Raw genomic sequence first — 20,222 nt, 5'->3', positions numbered from 1 at the left:
ACTCAGAAGAACAAAGTCGCCATTTTGGTAATTTTGAGTTACGGGCGTAACCCTTCTCTATGTTCTCCTCTATCTTCTGGCATTGGTTGCCTAGTGATGTTCATCCATTTGGCTGAGATGTGGAGGGCTGAATGCATTGTATTTTTTTGAGCTATGGAGGCAAATCAATCAATCATGGGGAGCATATGCTGGGGGGCGCGTCACATTGCCTACCCTATGGCGCCACTCCAAGTCACACCTAGGTAGTGTCCATACAGGCTCCATTCCCTTGTCAAGTAACTCCCAGCAGGAGGCATTGACTTGCCACAGCCATGAGTTTTGTGGACATCCCCTTTGCCTCCTCCATGCTGGGTTATCCCTTTCAGAGACAACTTGATATGCAGGATCAGCTTTCGGGTAGTATGCCACTTGCCCATATAGTCACAGTTGGCGTTGACAGACTATGCTGGTAATTGGCCTGGAATCAGTCTAACAGAGCAATCGCTGATTTGACACGAAGTTCAGCATCCATGTCTCACAACTGTAGAGTAAGACAGGGATCACAAGCGACTTGAAGATCCGAATCTTCGTCCGTCTGCACAGGTACCAACAACACCAAATACTCATGTTGAGCAAGTCCATAACCCTGTGGGCCAGGCCAATCCGACATACAACTTCCTGGTTCAGCCCACTGTCGTTACACACTACACAACCAAGGTATGTGAAATTTTCTGAAATCTCAATGTCCTCGCCACATACATGGACAGACTGTACTGTTTCATCCAGTAAGCCTCCAAACACTTGAACCTTGGTCTTGGCCCTGGAAACCTGGAGTCCCAGGGGCTTCGCCTCCTCGAGCAGTGCCTCTAGAACCATTACCAGAACTTCCAGTGACACAGCAAAGATTACTGCATCATCAGCAAAAACAAGATCTGTAATATCAGTATTGCCAACAGATGCTCCACATTGACTTTGATCTACAAGTCTGCCTAGTACCCAGTCCATGCAAATGTTGAAAAGTGATGAAGCAAGCACGCATCCATGCCTCGCTCCTGTATTCACAGGGAAGAAACTGGACACGCCCCCTTCACACTTTACAGCACTCATAGTCTTGGAGTAGAGGCCAGTTAATAGACCAATAATCCTTGCAGGAATCCCACGGAGATGCAGAAGATCCCAAAGTGTCTCTTGATGCACTAAATCAAATGCCTTCTTGAGATTGACATAGGCTGCAAGCATCCCTTGTTGGCACTCCATCATTTGCAAAGCTCTAGGATCCGGTCAGTTGTTGACTTACCAGGCGTGAACCCAGATTGTTCAGGTCTCTGGTGTTTCAGTTGGTGACTGTGGATACGCATTAACAACAAATGGGCAAGCACCATGCCTGGTACACTGAGCAGTGTTATACCACTGTAGTTGTTGCTGACATGACCGTCCCCTTTCCCCTTCTAGATAGGGATGACCAATTCTTTTTTCCAGTCAAAGGGAATGGTACCTGAATGCCATACAGCAGTCAAGACAGTATGCAACCCATGAATCATGGCCTCACCCCACTGCTTTGAGCAGCTCTGCACTGATGTTACGGATGCCAGCTGCCATTCCACCTCCAAACTTTGCCACAGCCTCTTTGACATCATCAATGGAGGGTGCAGTTTCCTCAGTGGGTGGATCAGCATCCAGCATCTGTAACCCTGCAGTTTGGAGCTGTTCACTTGGAGGATCCACTGTGAACAGCTGCTCAAGGTACTCAGCCCAGCGAGTCATCTGCCCATCTGCATCCTTTATGAGGCGACCATCTGCTGTTCAGATAGCGCTCGCCTGAGATGTAGACCTGGAGAGGAGTTTCTTCAGGATTCAATAGGCAGGTCAGAAGTCATTAGCATTTAAATGACACTGCATCCTCAGCGAGGCCCAGGACATAACTCTCTCTATCTCTCCTCAGGAGAGCTCTAGTCCTACGTGACAGAGCCCTGTACTGGTTGCGGTTCCCAGCAAATCTGGCAGTGCAACTCTCCTCAATACTGTCCAGTGTCTGTATTGAGGTGAAGCCACCTTGCTCCCCAACGCATTCCTTAGCAGCCTCAAGAGTCTCACGTTTGAAGGTATCGTATAGCTCTACTGGGTACTCAATGGTGTTGAGCACTCCAAAGTGACTGGAGACTGTCACTGCATACTCCTGGGCACATGTGAGGTCCTTCAGTTTCTCAAGATGAAACACAGTGTGGTCATATCTTGGAGGCTTTCTGGACTTGACATTGAGTTTGAGTGTAGCAACAACAAGCCTGTGATCAGTTGCAAAGAATGCGGCATTCTGAAAAACCCTGCAGTTTTGAAGGATCCTCTTGCATGTACTAAGAAAGATATGGTCGATCTCTTTTGCTACCGCTCCCGTATTGCTATACCAAGTTCAGCGGTGCAGCGCTGGTCTCTAATACCAAGAACCTGCAATTCTCAACTTTCTGGATCTTACATGATTCAGAATAAAGAGCACTTGTTGTACGTGGTACCAGAGCCATGGAGACCAAACACGTAACTTGTAGCCGGCTCTCTCAGTGCCAGTGACAGCATTAAAGTTGCCAAAGACAATAAGTGCATCATAATAGGGGCACTGGTCCAATACAGAGTCAAGTTTGGCATAAAACATCTCCTTCTCTTCAGTTTCACACACCTTGGTAGGAGCATATACTGCAATAATAGACATGAAGCCCAGACTGTACTTAAGCCTTAGTTGCATTATACACTCATCAACTGGAGTAACCTCTACAATGGATGGCTGCAGTCTGCTGGAGACACCCATGGCTACCTCTTTGACATGGGGATCATTGGTCATGTTGGAGCAATAATAAGTAAAAGCCTTGCTGATGGTCATCCCACTGCCAGGCCTCCTTGTCTCAGAGAGTCCCACCATATCCATCCTTAGCCTACTGAGCTCATCTGATAGATGAAGCAGTCATTGATCCTCTGATAGGCTCAGGACATTCCAGGAGCCTACACGTAGAACCCTCCGAAGGTTTACCCCAGGAATGGTTTGACAGGCAGATGCCACATCTGCAACCCCCAATGGCACCTCTAAGCAAAGCAAGCCCAGATTTTTGCATCAGAAGGGAGAAGTTGCTTCTCAAACTCCAGGACTGGCCAGCCAATCAGAGAGTACAGGGTATGTACACACCATACTCTCAGCCAATAAGAGGATCCAAACTCCTGTTACAGTTGTATGATCCATCAGATATTGTAATATTTACTGATAAGTTGGGTACTGTATATTATATGGTTTTGGATATTTTACAGTACATCAACACACACGTATCTCCCACAGACACCTCACCATCCTGCTTCATTCTAGTTCCTGTACAAGTTCTCTTCTGCTAATATAAGGAAAACTCAGACTGTGTTTTCTTGTTGCTATAAGTTATCTAGGCAACATTGAGCATACATTTGATCTGGCTGATTCCCAAGTTTGATGGCACCGGCACACAGTCTGTGGTGGAGTGGCTCAAGAAGCTGGAGATGTTGTGTGAACTACAAGGTATTGATGACATGGCCAGAATGATTCCTTTACGTCTTATGGATGGCGCCTTCGCTGTATACATGCAGCTGATGGACAAACACAAGAAGAAGGCGGAAGAGGTGAAGAGGGCGCTGCCGGCTGCATTTGTGGTACAGGCAACCTCTGCTTAACGAAGGGGTTATGTTCCTAAAAACACTTCGTTAAGCAAAACTTCATTAAGCGAACTGATTATAACTCCTGACTTGAACTTCCACTGAGAGTAAGCAAAGCGAGAGTGCATCATAGTACAGTGAAAGTTTTAACGAGAGTAAAAATTATGAAGTTTAACATTTAGGCAGTTAAATTTAATTTAAGTCATTATAATGTACACTAATGTATGTATGTACGTAACTTTATAATGTTGTTGATCTTAGATTTATGAAGGGGAGGGAAAGTGAAATGGGAAAGACACTAACCAGCAACCTGTGGAATGTAAACAAAGGGGCGCATCATTGTACCGCATACAAAACTTATGTACCACATTTCCACAAGGCTTTCCATTTTATCTAGTGTAGAGTCACGAGTTCAGGTGGTTCTTTTAGCTTGCAAGGAAGATACAGTCTCACCAGCCTTCTTAATAGTTTGCTGACTTGAAAATAGTAGAGACAGTATATGGAGTCAAGATGGTGGCCAGCAATGCTATAGTTTTCTCACCTCTTTCGTGTCTGTGAATAATATCTAGCTTCACTTCCAGAGTAAGAGACATCCTGGTCTTCTTAAGAATGCTAAGCCACATTGCAGGGCGTTTTGGTGGTAAGTTGGGTGAGTGAAGATGAGCTGCTGCTGACGCAGTTATGTGGTGCGTGTTGTCCACGAGAGGCTTGATCTTGATCTTGATCTTGATTCTACAGATGTCTCAGAATTTCTCCTGAGGCAGGCCTTAGTATTTGCAGCTCCTGGTGTATTCAAAAGCTTGTTGGCTTGCGTGATACAGTGGGGCTTTCAAACTTGGAAAAAATTACCTGGATAAAACTTAATTAAAGCGAGTTTGGTGTTCGTTAAACGAGCAGATGGTAGTAAAATGAAACCTTCGTTGTAGCGAAATTTCGTTGTGTGAACCTTCGTTAAACGGGGGTTGCCTGTATATCCTTGCGTGGCATACGAGCAGTTTATCAGCCAGAATTTATGCTAAGGAGAGGGTCCAGTCGTCTACCTGCCAGAGCTGTGGCACCTTGCTACCTTGTTAGGAGGTATGACTGATCAAGGCCTCGTCTCTGCTTTCGTGGTTGGACTAGTGGAAGGTGTTCGTCAGTTGTTGAGGGCTGGGTCACACATGGAAACTCTGAACCAGATTCTAGCATGGGCAAGAGCAATTGTTAAGGATGAAGGCATTCATGGTTCATCAGAGGTGTGTCTTGTCACTGCACTGAGCTTGGTGGCTCTGTCTGCAGCTCTGCCAGTGTCTGCTGCAAATCAACATTGTTACATGTGTGGTGGCCCTAACCACTTAATAAGAGACTGTCTAGCTTGCCATGAAGCAGGTATCCGTTTTCAATGGTGAGTAAGTATTACTGGTGTGGTGGACTGGGTCATGTTGCTTCCTTGTGCCCTACGGGAAACAAGCATGGAGAGGTGGCATCAGTGCCAGCCTCCTCTCTCAGCTGCCAGCAAATGAGGTGCTGCCAAGCATTGCTGTGTGCTGGGAAGACATTAAGTGTGAGGTGTTAGTAGACACTGGCTGCTCAAGAAGCATCGTCCACATTTTGTGCTGCATGACCTTGGAAAAAACATGCCATTTACATGGTCACTGTGAATGGGGATGAGTGGCTTTGTGAAGGAGAAAGCATTGTGTGACTAGAACTCAGTGTTGGTGTTTCTACAAACGTATACATATATGTGACCACTATAATGCTGCTATGTTTCAAGTTCATTCTCGGCATGAACAGTGTGAAGGCCCTCGGAGGAGTGACAGTTGATGTGCCAAGTGGTTTGCGTTTTGGCAAAGAGGACACTGTGGTCTGTGTGGCTACAAATGAAGTGTTGAAAGTGGACGACCATGATTTCAGTGCTTCTTTTGACCCTGTGACCAAGTGTTGGACAGCAGCATGGAAGTGGTCTTAGGGTAATGAGCCTACTGTTCTGTGTAATGAGGTGGAAATATACTCTGTGCCTCTAGAAGCAAAAGACTAGTTTGAGACAGAGCTTCAAAAGTGGATTGAAAAGGGCTGGTCTTTACCTTACGATGAGCACAAATACAGGCCAGCAAAGGGGCTGATTCCTCGCATGGCCATTGTCCAGCAGAACAAAAAAAAGAGGTGCAGCTTGTGTTGGACAGCTTCACAGGAGACTCTGACGTGTGTTTGGATAAACGGGTAAGTGTTCGGACAAGTGGCGCAGGCAAGGTGTTAATGTGTCCATAGTTGACCTGGCCAAAGTGTGTCTGCAGATCAGAGTCCACAACTCCTTATGGTCATATCAGACTGTGATCTTTAAGGGCCAGAAGTAGTGCTTAATATGTCTGGGATTTGGTTTGAACATCTCGCCATTAGATTAGTCACGATCTGGTTGTGATTATAGTAATGTCAGCCTAAGTCAATGACATCTTAGTTGATGAGGATGTTGTTAAGGCCTGCTGAGTGGAGAAACATCTCGGTAACTCTGGGTTAATGAGCAAGCTACACCAACTACTCGTCAATGGTATGCGAGCATTAGGCCTGAGAGTCCAGGGGGGAGCAGGGGAGACTGGTATGGAAGTGGGACAGTGAGGTTGATGACATCCCAATTAAGTTTACACGATGAACAGTTTTCTTACACTGCAGCAAGTTCGTTGGCCACTACCCAATATGTGGATGGGTAAGAGTGGTGACAGCCTTCATCAAAAGGAAAGTTAATGAAGCCACAGAGAGGTGGAATGATATCATCGTTGATGAAGAAATAAGAAGGCTCTTGAGGGAAATTATTGCTGAAGTGAGGAACAACAACCTTTTGCAAGGACAGTGGAGTGTTAGCAGCTATCAGGCCAGGGTCTGGGTGGACACCAGGTCTCTGGCCCTAGGTATTGCAGTAGAGATCAACGGATACATTGTGGAAGATGCCAGCTGGTTACGGAAAGAAGACATCAGCGGAATTGGACGTGGTCATTAAAGGATTGAACTTTGCTCTGGGTTGGAAGGTAAAGGAGGTGGAATTAATGAATGACTCTTCCACTGTGCATTGCTGTGTCTCGGATGGACTCTCGGGGAAGAGCAGGTTCAGAACCAAGGCTGCCAGTGAAGTGTTAATCAGAATATGCATAGGAATAGTACTGTCTGTGGTCAAGGAATACGATATTTGGCTGACAGTTATTCTCGTGCCTCCCTGTAACAACAAAGCTGACTACCTTACCCATGCATCACACTGCTGGCTGGAAGTTCCTGATGCTTGCCCCTTAGCTATGCATCCTGTGTGTGTGTCTGTCATTGTTGAGACTAGTGATAAGCTGACTCAGATCTATTTTCTTGATTGGCACGTTTCATTATTCCTTCATTATACTTCTCCATTAAAACATTCCACTTGTCTTCAGTTTTCTCCAATATATAAAATTCAGTCAGTCTGCTTGTTCAAAGTATTTCCTTAATCTTCAAAGTTAGTTTTACTGTAATTGTACCTTCTCTTTATATAGTCTTCGTTTCTAATTTCTTCCAATCCTCCTTTCAGCCTGAATTCAAGTTATACATGATCATGATAGTATTTATCTCCAAGATGTTTCTCCTCCCCCAGTTGTCAGGTCTTCCCAAACTATTTCCTTGCAATTAAAGTCACTTATCAATGTTATGTTTTTACTTTTACTCTTTTAAATTAGCCTCCGTAAACATATTCTGGTATCATTAAGCATGTTCCTGTATTCTTCAATTCCTAATGAGTTTGTTCCTGGTGGGGACATAGACAATGGCAGAGTTCCTTTTTCTTTCTCCTTGAATTATTTCTTGTGCTTTCAGCACTTCAGCACTCCCTTTTCCATAAGTTATTTCATCCACCTGCAACTCTTTCTTTCCAAGTAACATCACTCCTCCTCCTTTTATTGCTTCTCTATTCTTCCATATATTGTAGCTATTTTCTCCAATATCTAGTGCTTCAAGTCGTTCACACAATTTTGTCTTGGTTGATCCCATGATGTTGGGCTTGTTTTCTCTTAAATAATCATTCAACTCTATTTTTGCTGTTAAAATACCATTTATGTTTGTGTATGCAACTTTTAATACTCTTTCTCTTCTACAGTGATACTTATTACCCTTTTGTTCTCCCTCCTTGTGTACCACTTCCTCAGTCTCATGTCTTTGTTCTTCCAGTATTAGCTCGTCCTCTCCTCTGCTGTTCTGTTTAAGCTTCTTTGGGTGTTTAGGTCTTTCCTCTTCATTTAGATTGTGATTTGCTTCTTTCCTTCCCTGCCTCCATGAGCCTGCCAGGATTTCCTCACCACCTGCTTGCAGTCATATTCTTATCTTTAGCGAATGTTTTTTTCCCTCCTTGTATTTCCCCAGTCTATAGACTTCTTCAATTTCTTCACTTAATCTCTTGCCTTCATCATCCTTCACTCCTATAACTACTTTCTCAGCCTGATTTTTCTTATATTCTTCTCTTTTGTGTCCAATTGGCATAACTTTTTTCTTTAATCCAAAGATAACAATGCACCTTTTCTTTTCCACAGAGTCTAATCAAGTTTTCCTTTTCCTTATTTACCTTTACTACCATTTTGACAACCTCCTGTTCCCTTTCCTTGGCCAATTTTCTTCTATAATCTTCTAAAAACTAACTTTGCTGATTTTTGTCCATCTTCCAACAATTTTGCTTTTCACTTATTTTCCTCAATTGATCTTCATTATGTTCCATTTTCGTTTCACTAACACAAATTTTGTTCTTCAGGTCATCATAGTTTTTCTTCAGCATTTCAGTGTTTGCCTTCATGATTTTATTGTCCTATTTCACAATTTTTAGGCTAGCCACTAGTTCTTTCTCTAGGTCCTCAAGGTGTATGACCCTCCTCCTCAGTAGGGAGGAGGTGGCGTTAGTGTTGTGGATAAGGTGGTGAGTGTGGGAACAAGCAGACGTCCACGCGTAGGTTTGAATCCCACTATGTATCGCCTTGATACTTTGTCATTTGTCAAGTGGTTTGAAGTTACCTACATGTCACCATGATACCCAGGTTCTAGGTGGTTATACCAAAGATGCACTTGGGTAGTAATATGGCCCCTAATATGGGTACCACTATAGATAAAATTACCTGTGCCACTAATGGATGGAAGCTTAACAGCGGTTCCAATACTCTTCAAGTTACCTACTGGCGCTGTAGGCCAGAAAAAAAGAAAAACCCTGGTGTTTCGGTCATCAAATCTGTCCTCCAGTTTGAAGCCTGAGAAATCATGTCTTAAGAAATTCAACCCTACTGGAGGGGGTAAACAAACACTCCTTGCCTTCATCCATTTTGGTTCTCACTTCACTTCTTGTTCCTTATCCATGTTATTCACATTTCAACCCTGCTACCTACATGGGACAGCACTAAAACATAGCTCTTAGCCTTTTACCTTTAGTTAGCACTCTAGGCAAAAGATATTCTAGGTGGCTTGAAATAATACCAGAGCAGAGCACAGCATGGACATGTCTCGTATCATTGTGATCAGAAGTATTTACCTAGTTATATTGTACTGGGTTTGAGTGGGACTCATAGTGTCCTGTCTATAGCTATATCTCCACTTATTTAATTTTTCTTTAAATCTATGCACATTATGTGCTGTAACTACTTCATCTAATACATTCCAGTTTTCCACCGTTCTATGTGAAAACTGTATTCTCCAATATCCTTCACACACTGCCTCTTCCTAATCTTCATGTCCTCTTGCCCTTCTGGCTTCTGTCACCAGCACCAGGTCTTTTCTTATCTCTCTTTTCAATGCCATTTACGATTTTATACAATGTTATTAAGTCTCCTCATTCTCTTACATCTTGTAAGGTTCGCATTCCCATCTCCTCCAGCCATTCTTCATATGTTAGATCCTTTAGTTCCGGCACCATCTTTGTAGCTATCTTCTGGATCCGTTCTAATCTTCTTATATCCTTTTTCAAGCTTGGCGACCACACAACTGCTTCATATTCCAACTTTGGACATATCATGCTGGTAATATTTTTTTTCATCAAATCTTTGACCAAGTACTGAAATGCCAGTCTAGTATTAGTCAACATTTTATATGAAGATCCAAATATCTTACTTATGTGTTTTCGGGTTCAGAGTTTATTGTATAATCACACTCAGATCTTTTTCCTCTTTAGTCTTCATTATTTGTTCCTCTCTCATCAGATAGTTCCATACTTGTCTTCTCTTACCCTTTCCTAATTCCATAACATGACATTTCTTGACATTGAATTCTAACTTCCACTTTTTACTCCATTCATAAATCAGGTAATTACCTGGTTTATAGGTATCGATAGTTAAACTTTTTGATGCTCGAACAGCCATTTGGAATTAATTAAATTTGAGTAGTCCCCACTGTATCTTAAATGTAAAAATCTGGGAGAGTGGCAATAATATCAAAGAGTGTTCTAATAAGCCCTGCCACTCTAAAATAGAGGTCTATATTAACAATACACAGGTGAAGTACATAGCGCAGTTAATAGGTACCAAAAACTCCGACGTTCGGTGGGGTGTGGGGTGGGGGGGTCGGAGCTACGCTACGTCACAACTGACTGTTGCCTTGTGTGTGCTGTGTTGTGTACCTATTCAAGGTGTGCTATGTACCACCTGACTTTTTTGCAATTGTTGTGCATGGAACTTTCCGCGCTCAGTACTTCGCTCACAGTACCTACACCTGTGTACTTTTAGTATAGCTGAAAGTAGTTGCAGTTTTTGTCTTTGTTGTTGAAATGAAATGGCCCCTCCCCAGTAAGCAATGGAAATCAGTTATGAAGTTTTAGGCTAAAATAATGAGTTTGAAAAAAATAGATGAAAAAGGAAATTAGAAAGTGGGAAAGATAGTGTAAGTGAAAAGAATTGCTACTCCTTGTTGTAAGAGAAATAAATGAAGTAGGATGATGAGTATTGCTGAACGTTGAGACATTCCTGTTTCAGGTACTTCACAGATTGAAATCTACAGCACCTAATGTGAAGGTGGAACTTTACTTGAACACTGATCCTATAGACCCTGTGGAGGACAAAAAAATTATTGCCCAGATGCCACTGAGGGATAAAATGGTAAGTAGAATATGATATCCTCATGCAGGTTAGAATTTTTTGCAATGTCATTTTGTTAGTAAAATATGATATCCTCATGCAGGTTAGGATTTGTTGTAATGTCATTTTGTTAGATTTCAATGGAGATGTATTGATAGATTAAAATTTGTGTTGTTAGTATTTGTTGCAATGTCATTTTGTTAGATTTTAGTGTGGATGAATTGATAAATTGAAACTTTTTTTGTCTTGATTGTTTTGTGATAAGTTTCCTTGTATTAACAATAATATGGTGCCACTTTACTGCATTTGATACAAAATTACAACCCATGATACAGGTTTTAACAGCTAAGCTGGTGCAGGTGGGGAGCAACATGCCTTCATCTCCAGACAGCTCTTCAGACTCCTCCACAGGCTCTCCCCAACATCCCTATGAGGGGCCCAATGTTGAGGCAGAAAACTGTCTTCCGGGTGTTGTGAGTATTATTTTAAAGGTTTAAGGATAAGGTTTAGGGGCCCCTTTTACATTAAATTTGAGCCATCTGCAAGAAGACCCATAGGCTGATTCAGTCTTATACACCCTTTGCTCCTAAGAGCAGTAATGGCTGACAGCAGTAAAAAAAGCCCTGAGCTAGAATGAAACTCCAGAATAGAAGCTGCACACACTTCCACTATACTAGCTAGCCAAATGCCAAAATCCAGATACTGTTATTCCTGCATTTGAGATTGGTACTGCAGTGAACCCATTTTTTAATTGTTTGTTGCCCTTGACAAGTAGTTCTACATAAAAGAAAGAATAATATTTTTTTATTATAATTTTTTTTTTTTTTTTTTTTTTTTTTTTAATACTTTTATTGGAATATACTGCACCTACCCATATGTAATGACACATGTCTGTCTTCTTCATCCCAACACATAAGTGACCTACACCTCATTTAAAGCTCATTCTATGGTTACCTCCTCCCTTAGCTACTATCATGTGCATGTGCATAGCCATCTAGAATGGTCATTTATTTGGCCTACATGAAAACATGTAACTTAGAAGGAAGGGAAGAAGGGAACCTTCACAGAGGGAAGGGAGGAGGGAACCTTCACAGAGGGAAGGGAGGACGAGAACCTTCACTTAATTTTGTATGGTTAAGTATATTCTAAGAAAAAAAAAAAAATGTTCTTGCATATATAAATGCCCATAAGAAATTACATAGGCTGATTCCTAGCTTTAAGAGGGAAGAAGTTACCTCACTCCCCCAAAAATCCATAGAATATGAAAAAAAAGAATACTTGCAAAGCTCACAAACACAAATGTAACCTAAACACAGAACACAAACCACATGCACATCCAACAAAGGGTCATTGGACTGCCCTCATAGTTGGAACAATTGCAGTCAGGGAGAAAGTATCCTGATACTTGTGTCATAACTCTTAGATAAAAAGATGCAAAAGGTTGTCATGCATCTTGAAACTTAAAGCTAAATTTCTAACCTTATGAAATAGAGTACCAATACCCATTGCATCAGCTTCTTTAGAAATTACTTTCCCATTACTTCATGATAGGTGCTCCTGATCACTTGGCAGATAGTGTGGGTGAACAGTGTGCCTTGGTAAGAAGACTGTAACTAAAAGCCACAAACAGGAAGAATGGCAACCTTTGTCCGCTGAAAGTATTCGTGGACAGCTCTTACCATACAGAGAGGACCATTTTTGTAGTAGGAGATAAACCCCTTTAGTACCATGACATGTTTTCATATATATTATGCTTACTATTTGGCAATTTTATACAGCTTCAGAAACTTCTGTTGGGATTAGAATAGTGAAAACTGGCCATTAAACTTTTAACTTCCATAAATCCTTCCTAATGCAAATGAAATTGTCTAATCACACCCAAAACTTAAAGTAAAAATGTGTCCCTATATTGAAGGGGTTAGCATGGTAATTGTGGTGGGAGATTGAATGTTAATGCATAATGTACTTTAATACTTTTGCATATTGTATATGGCTTCCACTTATGACCTCAAACCTGTCAATCTCTTCAGCATAGTGATGAAGGTGGAAGAAGAAAAAATAAAGATAAATAAAAAAAAAGAATAAATAAATAGATAAAATTCTAATATGACAAAATGTCTGAAGGAAAAAGAAATACAAGAGATAGAAGTAAAAACATATTTGCTCTCTCACATGGTAATGCTGCATCAAACTTCAGTGTGACCCAAGCAGATGCAATTTTGCCTTTAGATCTCAGTGAATATAATAAGAACTTTATGCATTTTGTTTGCAAAAAAAGATGAAGCATGCATGGATATGACAATGAGTGATGAAAAACCTGCCATAATTATTTTTTTTCTTTATGCATAATGCCATATTACAAGTCTGTTTAAGATTTCTGCACATGAAAGTTTTTTTTAGATAAATATGTTTTGATAAAATTAAGTGTGACACATCCCTTAATGGGGTGTCTATGGGAATTTTCTAGTGAGCATATGAGATGACCAATGGTTGATTTTTTGTGGTACCTACTTTATATATGAGATTCTGTGAATTTCATGATTCTAGGTGAAGTGTTATGGAAACTAAAACAGGATGTGTTTTTTCTTATTTCTAATTTTCACAGACTTTATTTTTCAGTCAATTGCTTATAGAAAAATACCATACAACTTTTGTTTGCATATCTACATTTTGTATTTATAAGATTTCTGATTGTACTGTCTGAAAAAATAACAATTTTTTTCACCTATGATTTCTGTACTCAATTTTTCTTTTTACATTTTCTGAAAATTTTAAGTGCAAAAATTATTCTTTTAGTTTTACTTTTTAAATGATACCACTCAGATATTTTACCAATTTTCAGAAATTTTAAAAGTTCAAGATACCAGTTCCTTAAAGATTTTTAACCAGAAGATTAGATCTACCGTCTAGCTGTCTCCATCCTGCTCCATGAGCCTTCTCAACGTTCAATTTTTTTTTTTTTTTTTTCTGTCCCCTTGTGCTTGTAGATCATTTCAAAGAATGTTTGTTTAGTTTTAGTGCAGAAAAGGAGAGAAGGATACTGAAAACACTAGCATGTTTTGTGTGGCACTGTGAATCACTACACTAGGTTAAGCGACATATGACAGATATGACATATGAGAGATATGACAGTTGACAAAATTTACAGAGAGAAAAGAATTTTAGTGTGATTGTTGTGCATTACAAGAACTTAATTATAATTTCAAGTATATTGGCATTCAAATTAGGCTATGATGCAATAGCATGGGACATTTAAAAATGGTCTGTGAGGAAGGGATTTAGTTTTATGAGTGAGCCTTGCTATTTGGTAATTTAGGTTATCACAGATGTCCTGAGTAAAAAAAAAAAAAACATTTTTGCCCAATTTTGAAAATATTAGTTGAAAAATACCCTTAGATGGCTGTTTTTAGAGATACCATACTTTATATTGTATGTATTGTTTATTTGTTCATTTACTATATCTGGTTTTCAGATAATGTCTGCTCAACCAAAGTACACGCAGTTCTTGCTTCAGTTAGCTGACCTGGGCTGCACCTTACAGTTGCCGCAGCTCAGAGATAGTGCCCGAGCACTTCTCAATATCATGCCTGCTGACCAGTTCACAAGTATGTTGATTGGCTGTCATTGAATTCTTATCAATTTAATCAGTTGTTTATAAAATGGAAGAAACACTCAGTTATGAGAAAGATATTGAAGAAGTCTTTGTGAGAATTTGAAGTCTTTTTGCATCCTTATCTCATTAACTGGTAAAGGACAAGGAAAAGAGGAACTATAAGCAATTTAATGGTATGGGATAAAATGTGGAGACACCTTACTAAATCCCTTTGGCATATTGGTTACTGAGAATTGAGGTTATTAGAATTATTGATTTATGAAGTGGCAGTAGTAGCTATTTGATCAAAATATATTAAACTGATGTATTTATATTCTAATTTTATGAAACTTTATCTCTCAGTCAACAACCTACGAACTATCTGTTTGGAACATGCCAAGATTGGGGACCAGAGTTTATCTCCTTCTCTTGAGAACATTGTTTTCTCTTCATCGCCTTCACAAGTTCTCTATAATCTTCAGGTAAGTAAAAGCAAAACTAAAGACCTCTCTTTGAATAACCCTTTGGTGTAGGGTTAAACAAATGGAAAATTTTATGAAATTGTACTATTTTTAAAAAATTGTAGTTCAGTATTACTTGAACTTGAAAAATTATACAAGTTGATTATTGAAATTGTTTAGGGGTTCCATAAGAAGACAGAGAATTAATATAATGAGAGGTGTTTATTGGGGCAGGTGCTGTATTCACTGCTTATGCCAGCCCACAACCCCATGGCAGAGAAGGCCCTTGAGTTCCAGTACAATTTCATGAAGAGTGGAGGAGTGAAGATTATTATAGATGTGTTGGCTAAAAACAATTTTCTGTCCAACACAGACATGCCAACTAAAAGGTGAGTGTTTGGGAGATGGCAAAGGCTGTTGCCACTTAGAATTTTTTAAGTAAATGAATTTTCAATGATAAGCTGCAGTTTCTTTTGTTTTGATATTTTTTCTTCAGAATATTAGGAGGTTTGATTTTGAAAGTAAAATTACTTGGGAGGATATTAGATATATTGGAGAAATTTGTTTTTATCCTATTATACAGAATCTGATATTATCTATATAGTAATATGGTAAGATATCATCATGTTAGTATGTCCAAAAGAAAGAGTTATTAATCCGTACAGCATCAGATATATATGGCATACCTATAATTTTTTAGATATGTGAGCATTTAATGTATTATTTTTCCACCTTTTGAAGTGTGTCAAAGGTAATTTCTTTGATGGTACCCTAGTAGACTGATCCTTTGGGAATACTGACCACCCAGTGTATTTCATATATTGCCACAACTGGCAAGCCTGGCAACCATATTTCTTGGTGAAGCACTTACAATCATATGTGACTAAGAAAGACACAAATACTATGTGAAAGTGCAAGTAAAATACACAAATGATTTTTTAAATAAATTATCAATGATATAAAACTAAAACATTATATATTGTTCATCATAGTAGTAGCAAAAACATATAATGAATTCAACAATTATGAACCCTCTATACACTGTAATTGCATGAACAAACACTCTTTTGGGTGATTTTACTTTGAGATGAACTAACAGAATAAGCTACTCACTAACAGTCTGTACTAAATATGATGAGAAAAAGTAACTAAATCTCAGTTTTTCATGATTCAGTTTTACATTGGTCACTTTTACATGTTTTTTTGTCTTTGGACCCTAAAATCTACAATGTGGGAAATCTCACTTTATTGCAGAAATATCAGCTAGGTAACATGGAGATTACCATGAATCTTCTCCAGAGGTTAATACTTACATGTGAGATAGTATTAAGGTTGCAAAATATCATGCAATATATATCAACTAAAAGCTTGTTAAGACATTAAAGAACAAAGTAAAAGGTTTGTAGATATTCAGAAAAATTGTGCGCCCCTACTACAGTAATCCCTCCCGTATCTGAACTAATTGAGCCACAGGGGGTTCGGATATTGCCAGGATCCGGATATGCGAGGTAAAAGTAAATCTCCCCGTTCCTACCTCCACCACGTCACTGTAGTGTTCAGTTTTTAATGTCTAAATGAATGAAAGTGGATAGAAATACACACGAATTACTTATTTGCTGAAATTGGAGAATTGTATTGGAAGAATACAATACAGTAGTGCATATGTACATACATTATGGAAGGTGAGTGAGCCTGTTTCATCATCCCGTGTGGTCTAGCGGCGACTTGTTTGTGTACGCATTACTTATCTGTTTCCTGTGATGCCGACTTCAGCTCCACATCAATATCCTGTTGGTGGTATGATGCATACATACTTAGTTAGGTATTTTTCTTATATATAAAAATGGAAGCAACTTTCACAATATGATGAACACACAAATGCAGAGAATATCATTTTATGAAAATAATGGTCAGATAACTGAACGAGTCACCCCTGTAAACAAGTAAATTTTTGCCCACAATGATACATTATCATAATCAAACACATTACATATGTAATCATACAGTACAATACTAACCTGGAAGGGTTGAGGTGTATCTGAAGAGCATGGTGATGAAGGTAGGCTGGGCAGTGGTACATCGTCAGGGGTGCGTTTGATAGCAGGGTTCCGGACGGCCCGGACAGTTAGACAGGGGCACAGCCGTTCCCAGCTTGCTATCAAACGCTTTTGGGCGGCTCCCAGCAAAATGTAAACAAAGCCTCTCCGTTGCCATGGAAACGGAGTCGTCTCCACTGTGTATCACCATGGCCCACACAGCAGTCCCACTTGACGAAGATTTATATGTACTAGGTGTCCTTACACAAGAGCTTGTTGCTGATGATCCACTCCTAGAGGTTGCAGCGTTTCTTGCCAATGAGGAAATGGATCAGCCACAGGGGGAACATCAGCCAACTAGGGTGGAACAGTATGTCGAGCACACAATTCCACTCTACAGTGACGTTGAATTCAAGTTCCACTTCAGAATGGAACGGGAAAGTTTTGAGGTGTTGTGGACATAAAAAATGAAGCATTGATGCATTCCATACCGAATGTCAAACCGCCAGTAAAGTAAAAATTTACCGAAATGCTTAAGTACATGTTATCAAGTATGGCAATCAATTGTGGCAAGAAATACCTATGGAATGATATTTAATCATTCATGCACAATTTTAATACTGTATTTTGTTAACTTACAATATGACTAAGCCTATAGCTTACAATATTTGGTGTAAAACGAACGTCTTTGGAGTCTTCACAATGACGCAAAAACACCACTCCAAGAACATGTCGCTATTTTAATGTACTGTCAGCGTCTTATGACTGTTTTCAGCATTAATCTTACTAATGATACCATGTAATTACTTACCATTGCATGTTTGTGCATGGTTCACGACGATATTGATATCCTCTGACCAAAACTAGCATTTAGGGCACTTGTAGTAATCTGTTTGGGCTGCCATGTTTGTTGTGATGACATCACCGCCGCCCAAGCAGACCCATCTCTGAGTCTTGGGCGATCAAGACTCTCCGGACGGTCAGAAAAAATGGCGCCGGGCGGCAACGATGACGTCATTTGGAGGCCTGCGAACTGTCCGGAGCCCTCCGGACGCCTCTCTCAAACGCACCCCAGGTGACAGGGAACCTGACAGTGAGGGGTGAGGAGATGGTGTTGTGGGGTTGAAAAATGTTTCTATTTTCGTCTGTTTCTTGGACCACTGACTCTGTGCTTTAATTAGATCACCACAAGCTATCCTAAACATTTCTCCATAGCTCTGCATGTGTTTAGAAGTGACTGGATGCTCAAAATAATCAAGCACAATATCAAGAGCTTTACTGACTTCTGATGTTGGTGGTCGTGATGGTAGAGAATCATCATCATCATCATCATCATCATCATCATCACCACCACCACTCGTCGCCTTCATCCGGGTTTAGCACTTCAGCAGCAATCTGTTCCTCTGTCAGCAACTGTTGTCCTGGGTCTCCCTTGTCACACTCCAGCCAGTTATTGATGTCATCAACAGTGGTATTTTCCCCTACTTAACAAATTGATGATGAAAATCGTCTGCCTCAAACCCTACAAAATCAACCACAGGCTCAGTCCTGTGTAAGAGACGATTCCATCCATTGGCCAGAGTAGAACTGGACACATCATTCCATGCCCGAGATATGTTATGCATGACAGCAAAGGTTGTAGTTTTTCAAATTTTGAAGTGTCAGCTGGCCCACATTTCTTTTTTCCTCATCCACTACCACCATTACTTCCTCCAGGAACCTCCTGTACAGCCTCTTAAAAGCTACAATAATTCCCTGATCCATTGGCTGAATGAGAGAAGTTGTGTTTGGTGGTAAAAATTTCACTCTGATGCATCCGTGTTCGGCGACAAGTTCAGACGCTGGTGGGTGAGCGGGAGCATTGTCCAGCAAAATCAGAGCTCGCACTTGTTCTCTGCTCACCTTCATCACTTCCATCTGGAACCGCACAATCTCGGGCACAGCATGTTTAAAACACCAGTTCTTAAACACTTTCACATTAAACCAAGCCTTCACTGAATGATCGTAATGAACTGGGAGCGAGTCCATCATGCCACGCAAGCATCGTGGTTGTTTTGCCTTACCCACGACTATGGGCCTCAGACAGTGGGAGCCCAGCGCATTTGCACCACACAGTAGCGACACTCTTGCTTTGCATAGTTTTCTACCAGGCACTGGTTTTTCTTTTTCACTTGCTAATGTGTTTTCTGGGATCGGTAATACAGTCCAGTTTCGTCAGTGTTGTACAGCTGTTCAAGTAAAAGCCCTTCTCTCTGTATCAAATCTTTTAATTCTTTGCAGTACTGATCAATTACCTTCTCATTTGCATCAAGACTTTCACCATACACTTTCTTGCCGGTTAACCCATGTCGTAGTTTAAATTGATAAAGTCACCCTTCTGAAGCCTTAAATTCTTGTAGCCTGATGTTGCTTGCAAATCTCTCTGCAGCCCTTTTAAGTTCAGTACTAGCACGTTGTTGCTGATACCACTTTATAACACACTGGTCTAGCTCAACATTCTTTGGCTTGGCCATCGTTTTTCTATCCTTTTTCTTGCCGGTCTTTGATGCAACTGAAAAATCGTCAGTGTAGGCTGCAATTTTCTCTCGAGCCTTTTTCTGATCACAAAGGGAAGACTTTGGTATGCTGAATTCTTCCTGAATGCGTGGACTCTACCATCCTTCATCACACTGACGTAATATTTCCAGCTTCGTCTCCAAAGTCAGCACTTTCCTGGGTCGTTTTGCAGGTGGAGCGGCCATATTAGTCCGAAAATTATTGCCAGTATACAGCCGACGTTCACTAGTTGGAGAATAACAGATAAGTGACTTGACCCAGCTGTAACCCAGGTTGAGTGAGAGGCGGGTAGCACAAGCGCGCCGCCACGTGGCAAATGTGTAAATTGGCCACACCCCACAGTTGCGTGCGGGAAATTCAAACCACTCAGGGCCCATGTTTGGATTCGTGGGGCCAATCTAGGAATGATTCGGATATTGGCGAGGTTCGGAAAATGGCAGTTCGGATACGGGTGAGATTACTGTATTCTTGTTGTGATGAACTCTTGATAGTCTTGATCTGGATGATGCTGCTAGCATCCTTACCTAACTAAACCTTATCTACATGATGCTTTTTGTTTGGTTAAGTTGGGTTCGGTTAGATTTAGCTACTGCATATGATGACTCATAAGACGCATGGACTCATAAGGCGCACCTAGTTTTGGCAGACATTGGAAATAAAAATAGTAAATAAATAAAATAAATGATCAGTTTTGGTAGACATTTGAAAAAAAGAAAAAAAGAAAAATGATCAGATTTAAGCTCTGAATATAAAGTGAAAGATTTCATGTGACATCTGAAGACACTCACATGCATTTAGATAATTTTTATATCCCAATATTTGGCATGTTTTGTTTTTCTTCAACAAGTTTTGGGAAGTTGACATTATAAGTTATTTTCATAGTGTTTATTATTGTAGTGTGTTGTTGTAG

The 20,222-nt window shown here is 40.4% G+C and overlaps 1 protein-coding gene across 1 annotated transcript in view; it reads left to right on the top strand.

The window, feature by feature from the left end:
- The window catches only part of LOC123514879, a 573,117-nt gene that overhangs the window by 155,988 nt on the left and 396,907 nt on the right, over window positions 1-20,222 (top strand). The window contains exons 20-38 of the mRNA XM_045273138.1: window positions 583-696; window positions 1,198-1,319; window positions 1,546-1,722; window positions 1,922-2,128; window positions 2,218-2,475; window positions 3,015-3,210; window positions 3,436-3,636; window positions 4,689-4,874; window positions 5,393-5,548; window positions 5,725-5,838; window positions 5,913-5,968; window positions 6,286-6,529; window positions 6,639-6,908; window positions 10,090-10,222; window positions 10,534-10,688; window positions 11,003-11,140; window positions 14,140-14,272; window positions 14,623-14,741; window positions 14,955-15,109. Coding sequence (XP_045129073.1) covers window positions 583-696; window positions 1,198-1,319; window positions 1,546-1,722; window positions 1,922-2,128; window positions 2,218-2,475; window positions 3,015-3,210; window positions 3,436-3,636; window positions 4,689-4,874; window positions 5,393-5,548; window positions 5,725-5,838; window positions 5,913-5,968; window positions 6,286-6,529; window positions 6,639-6,908; window positions 10,090-10,222; window positions 10,534-10,688; window positions 11,003-11,140; window positions 14,140-14,272; window positions 14,623-14,741; window positions 14,955-15,109 — 3,134 coding nt within the window. The remainder of the gene's footprint in view (window positions 1-582; window positions 697-1,197; window positions 1,320-1,545; window positions 1,723-1,921; window positions 2,129-2,217; window positions 2,476-3,014; window positions 3,211-3,435; window positions 3,637-4,688; window positions 4,875-5,392; window positions 5,549-5,724; window positions 5,839-5,912; window positions 5,969-6,285; window positions 6,530-6,638; window positions 6,909-10,089; window positions 10,223-10,533; window positions 10,689-11,002; window positions 11,141-14,139; window positions 14,273-14,622; window positions 14,742-14,954; window positions 15,110-20,222) is intronic.

The sequence above is a fragment of the Portunus trituberculatus genome, chromosome 38 (genome assembly GCF_017591435.1).
Source record: "Portunus trituberculatus isolate SZX2019 chromosome 38, ASM1759143v1, whole genome shotgun sequence".
Lineage (NCBI taxonomy): Eukaryota > Metazoa > Arthropoda > Malacostraca > Decapoda > Portunidae > Portunus > Portunus trituberculatus.
Note: the sequence above shows the minus strand (reverse complement) of the source record. Positions and strands in the feature narration are given on the sequence as shown.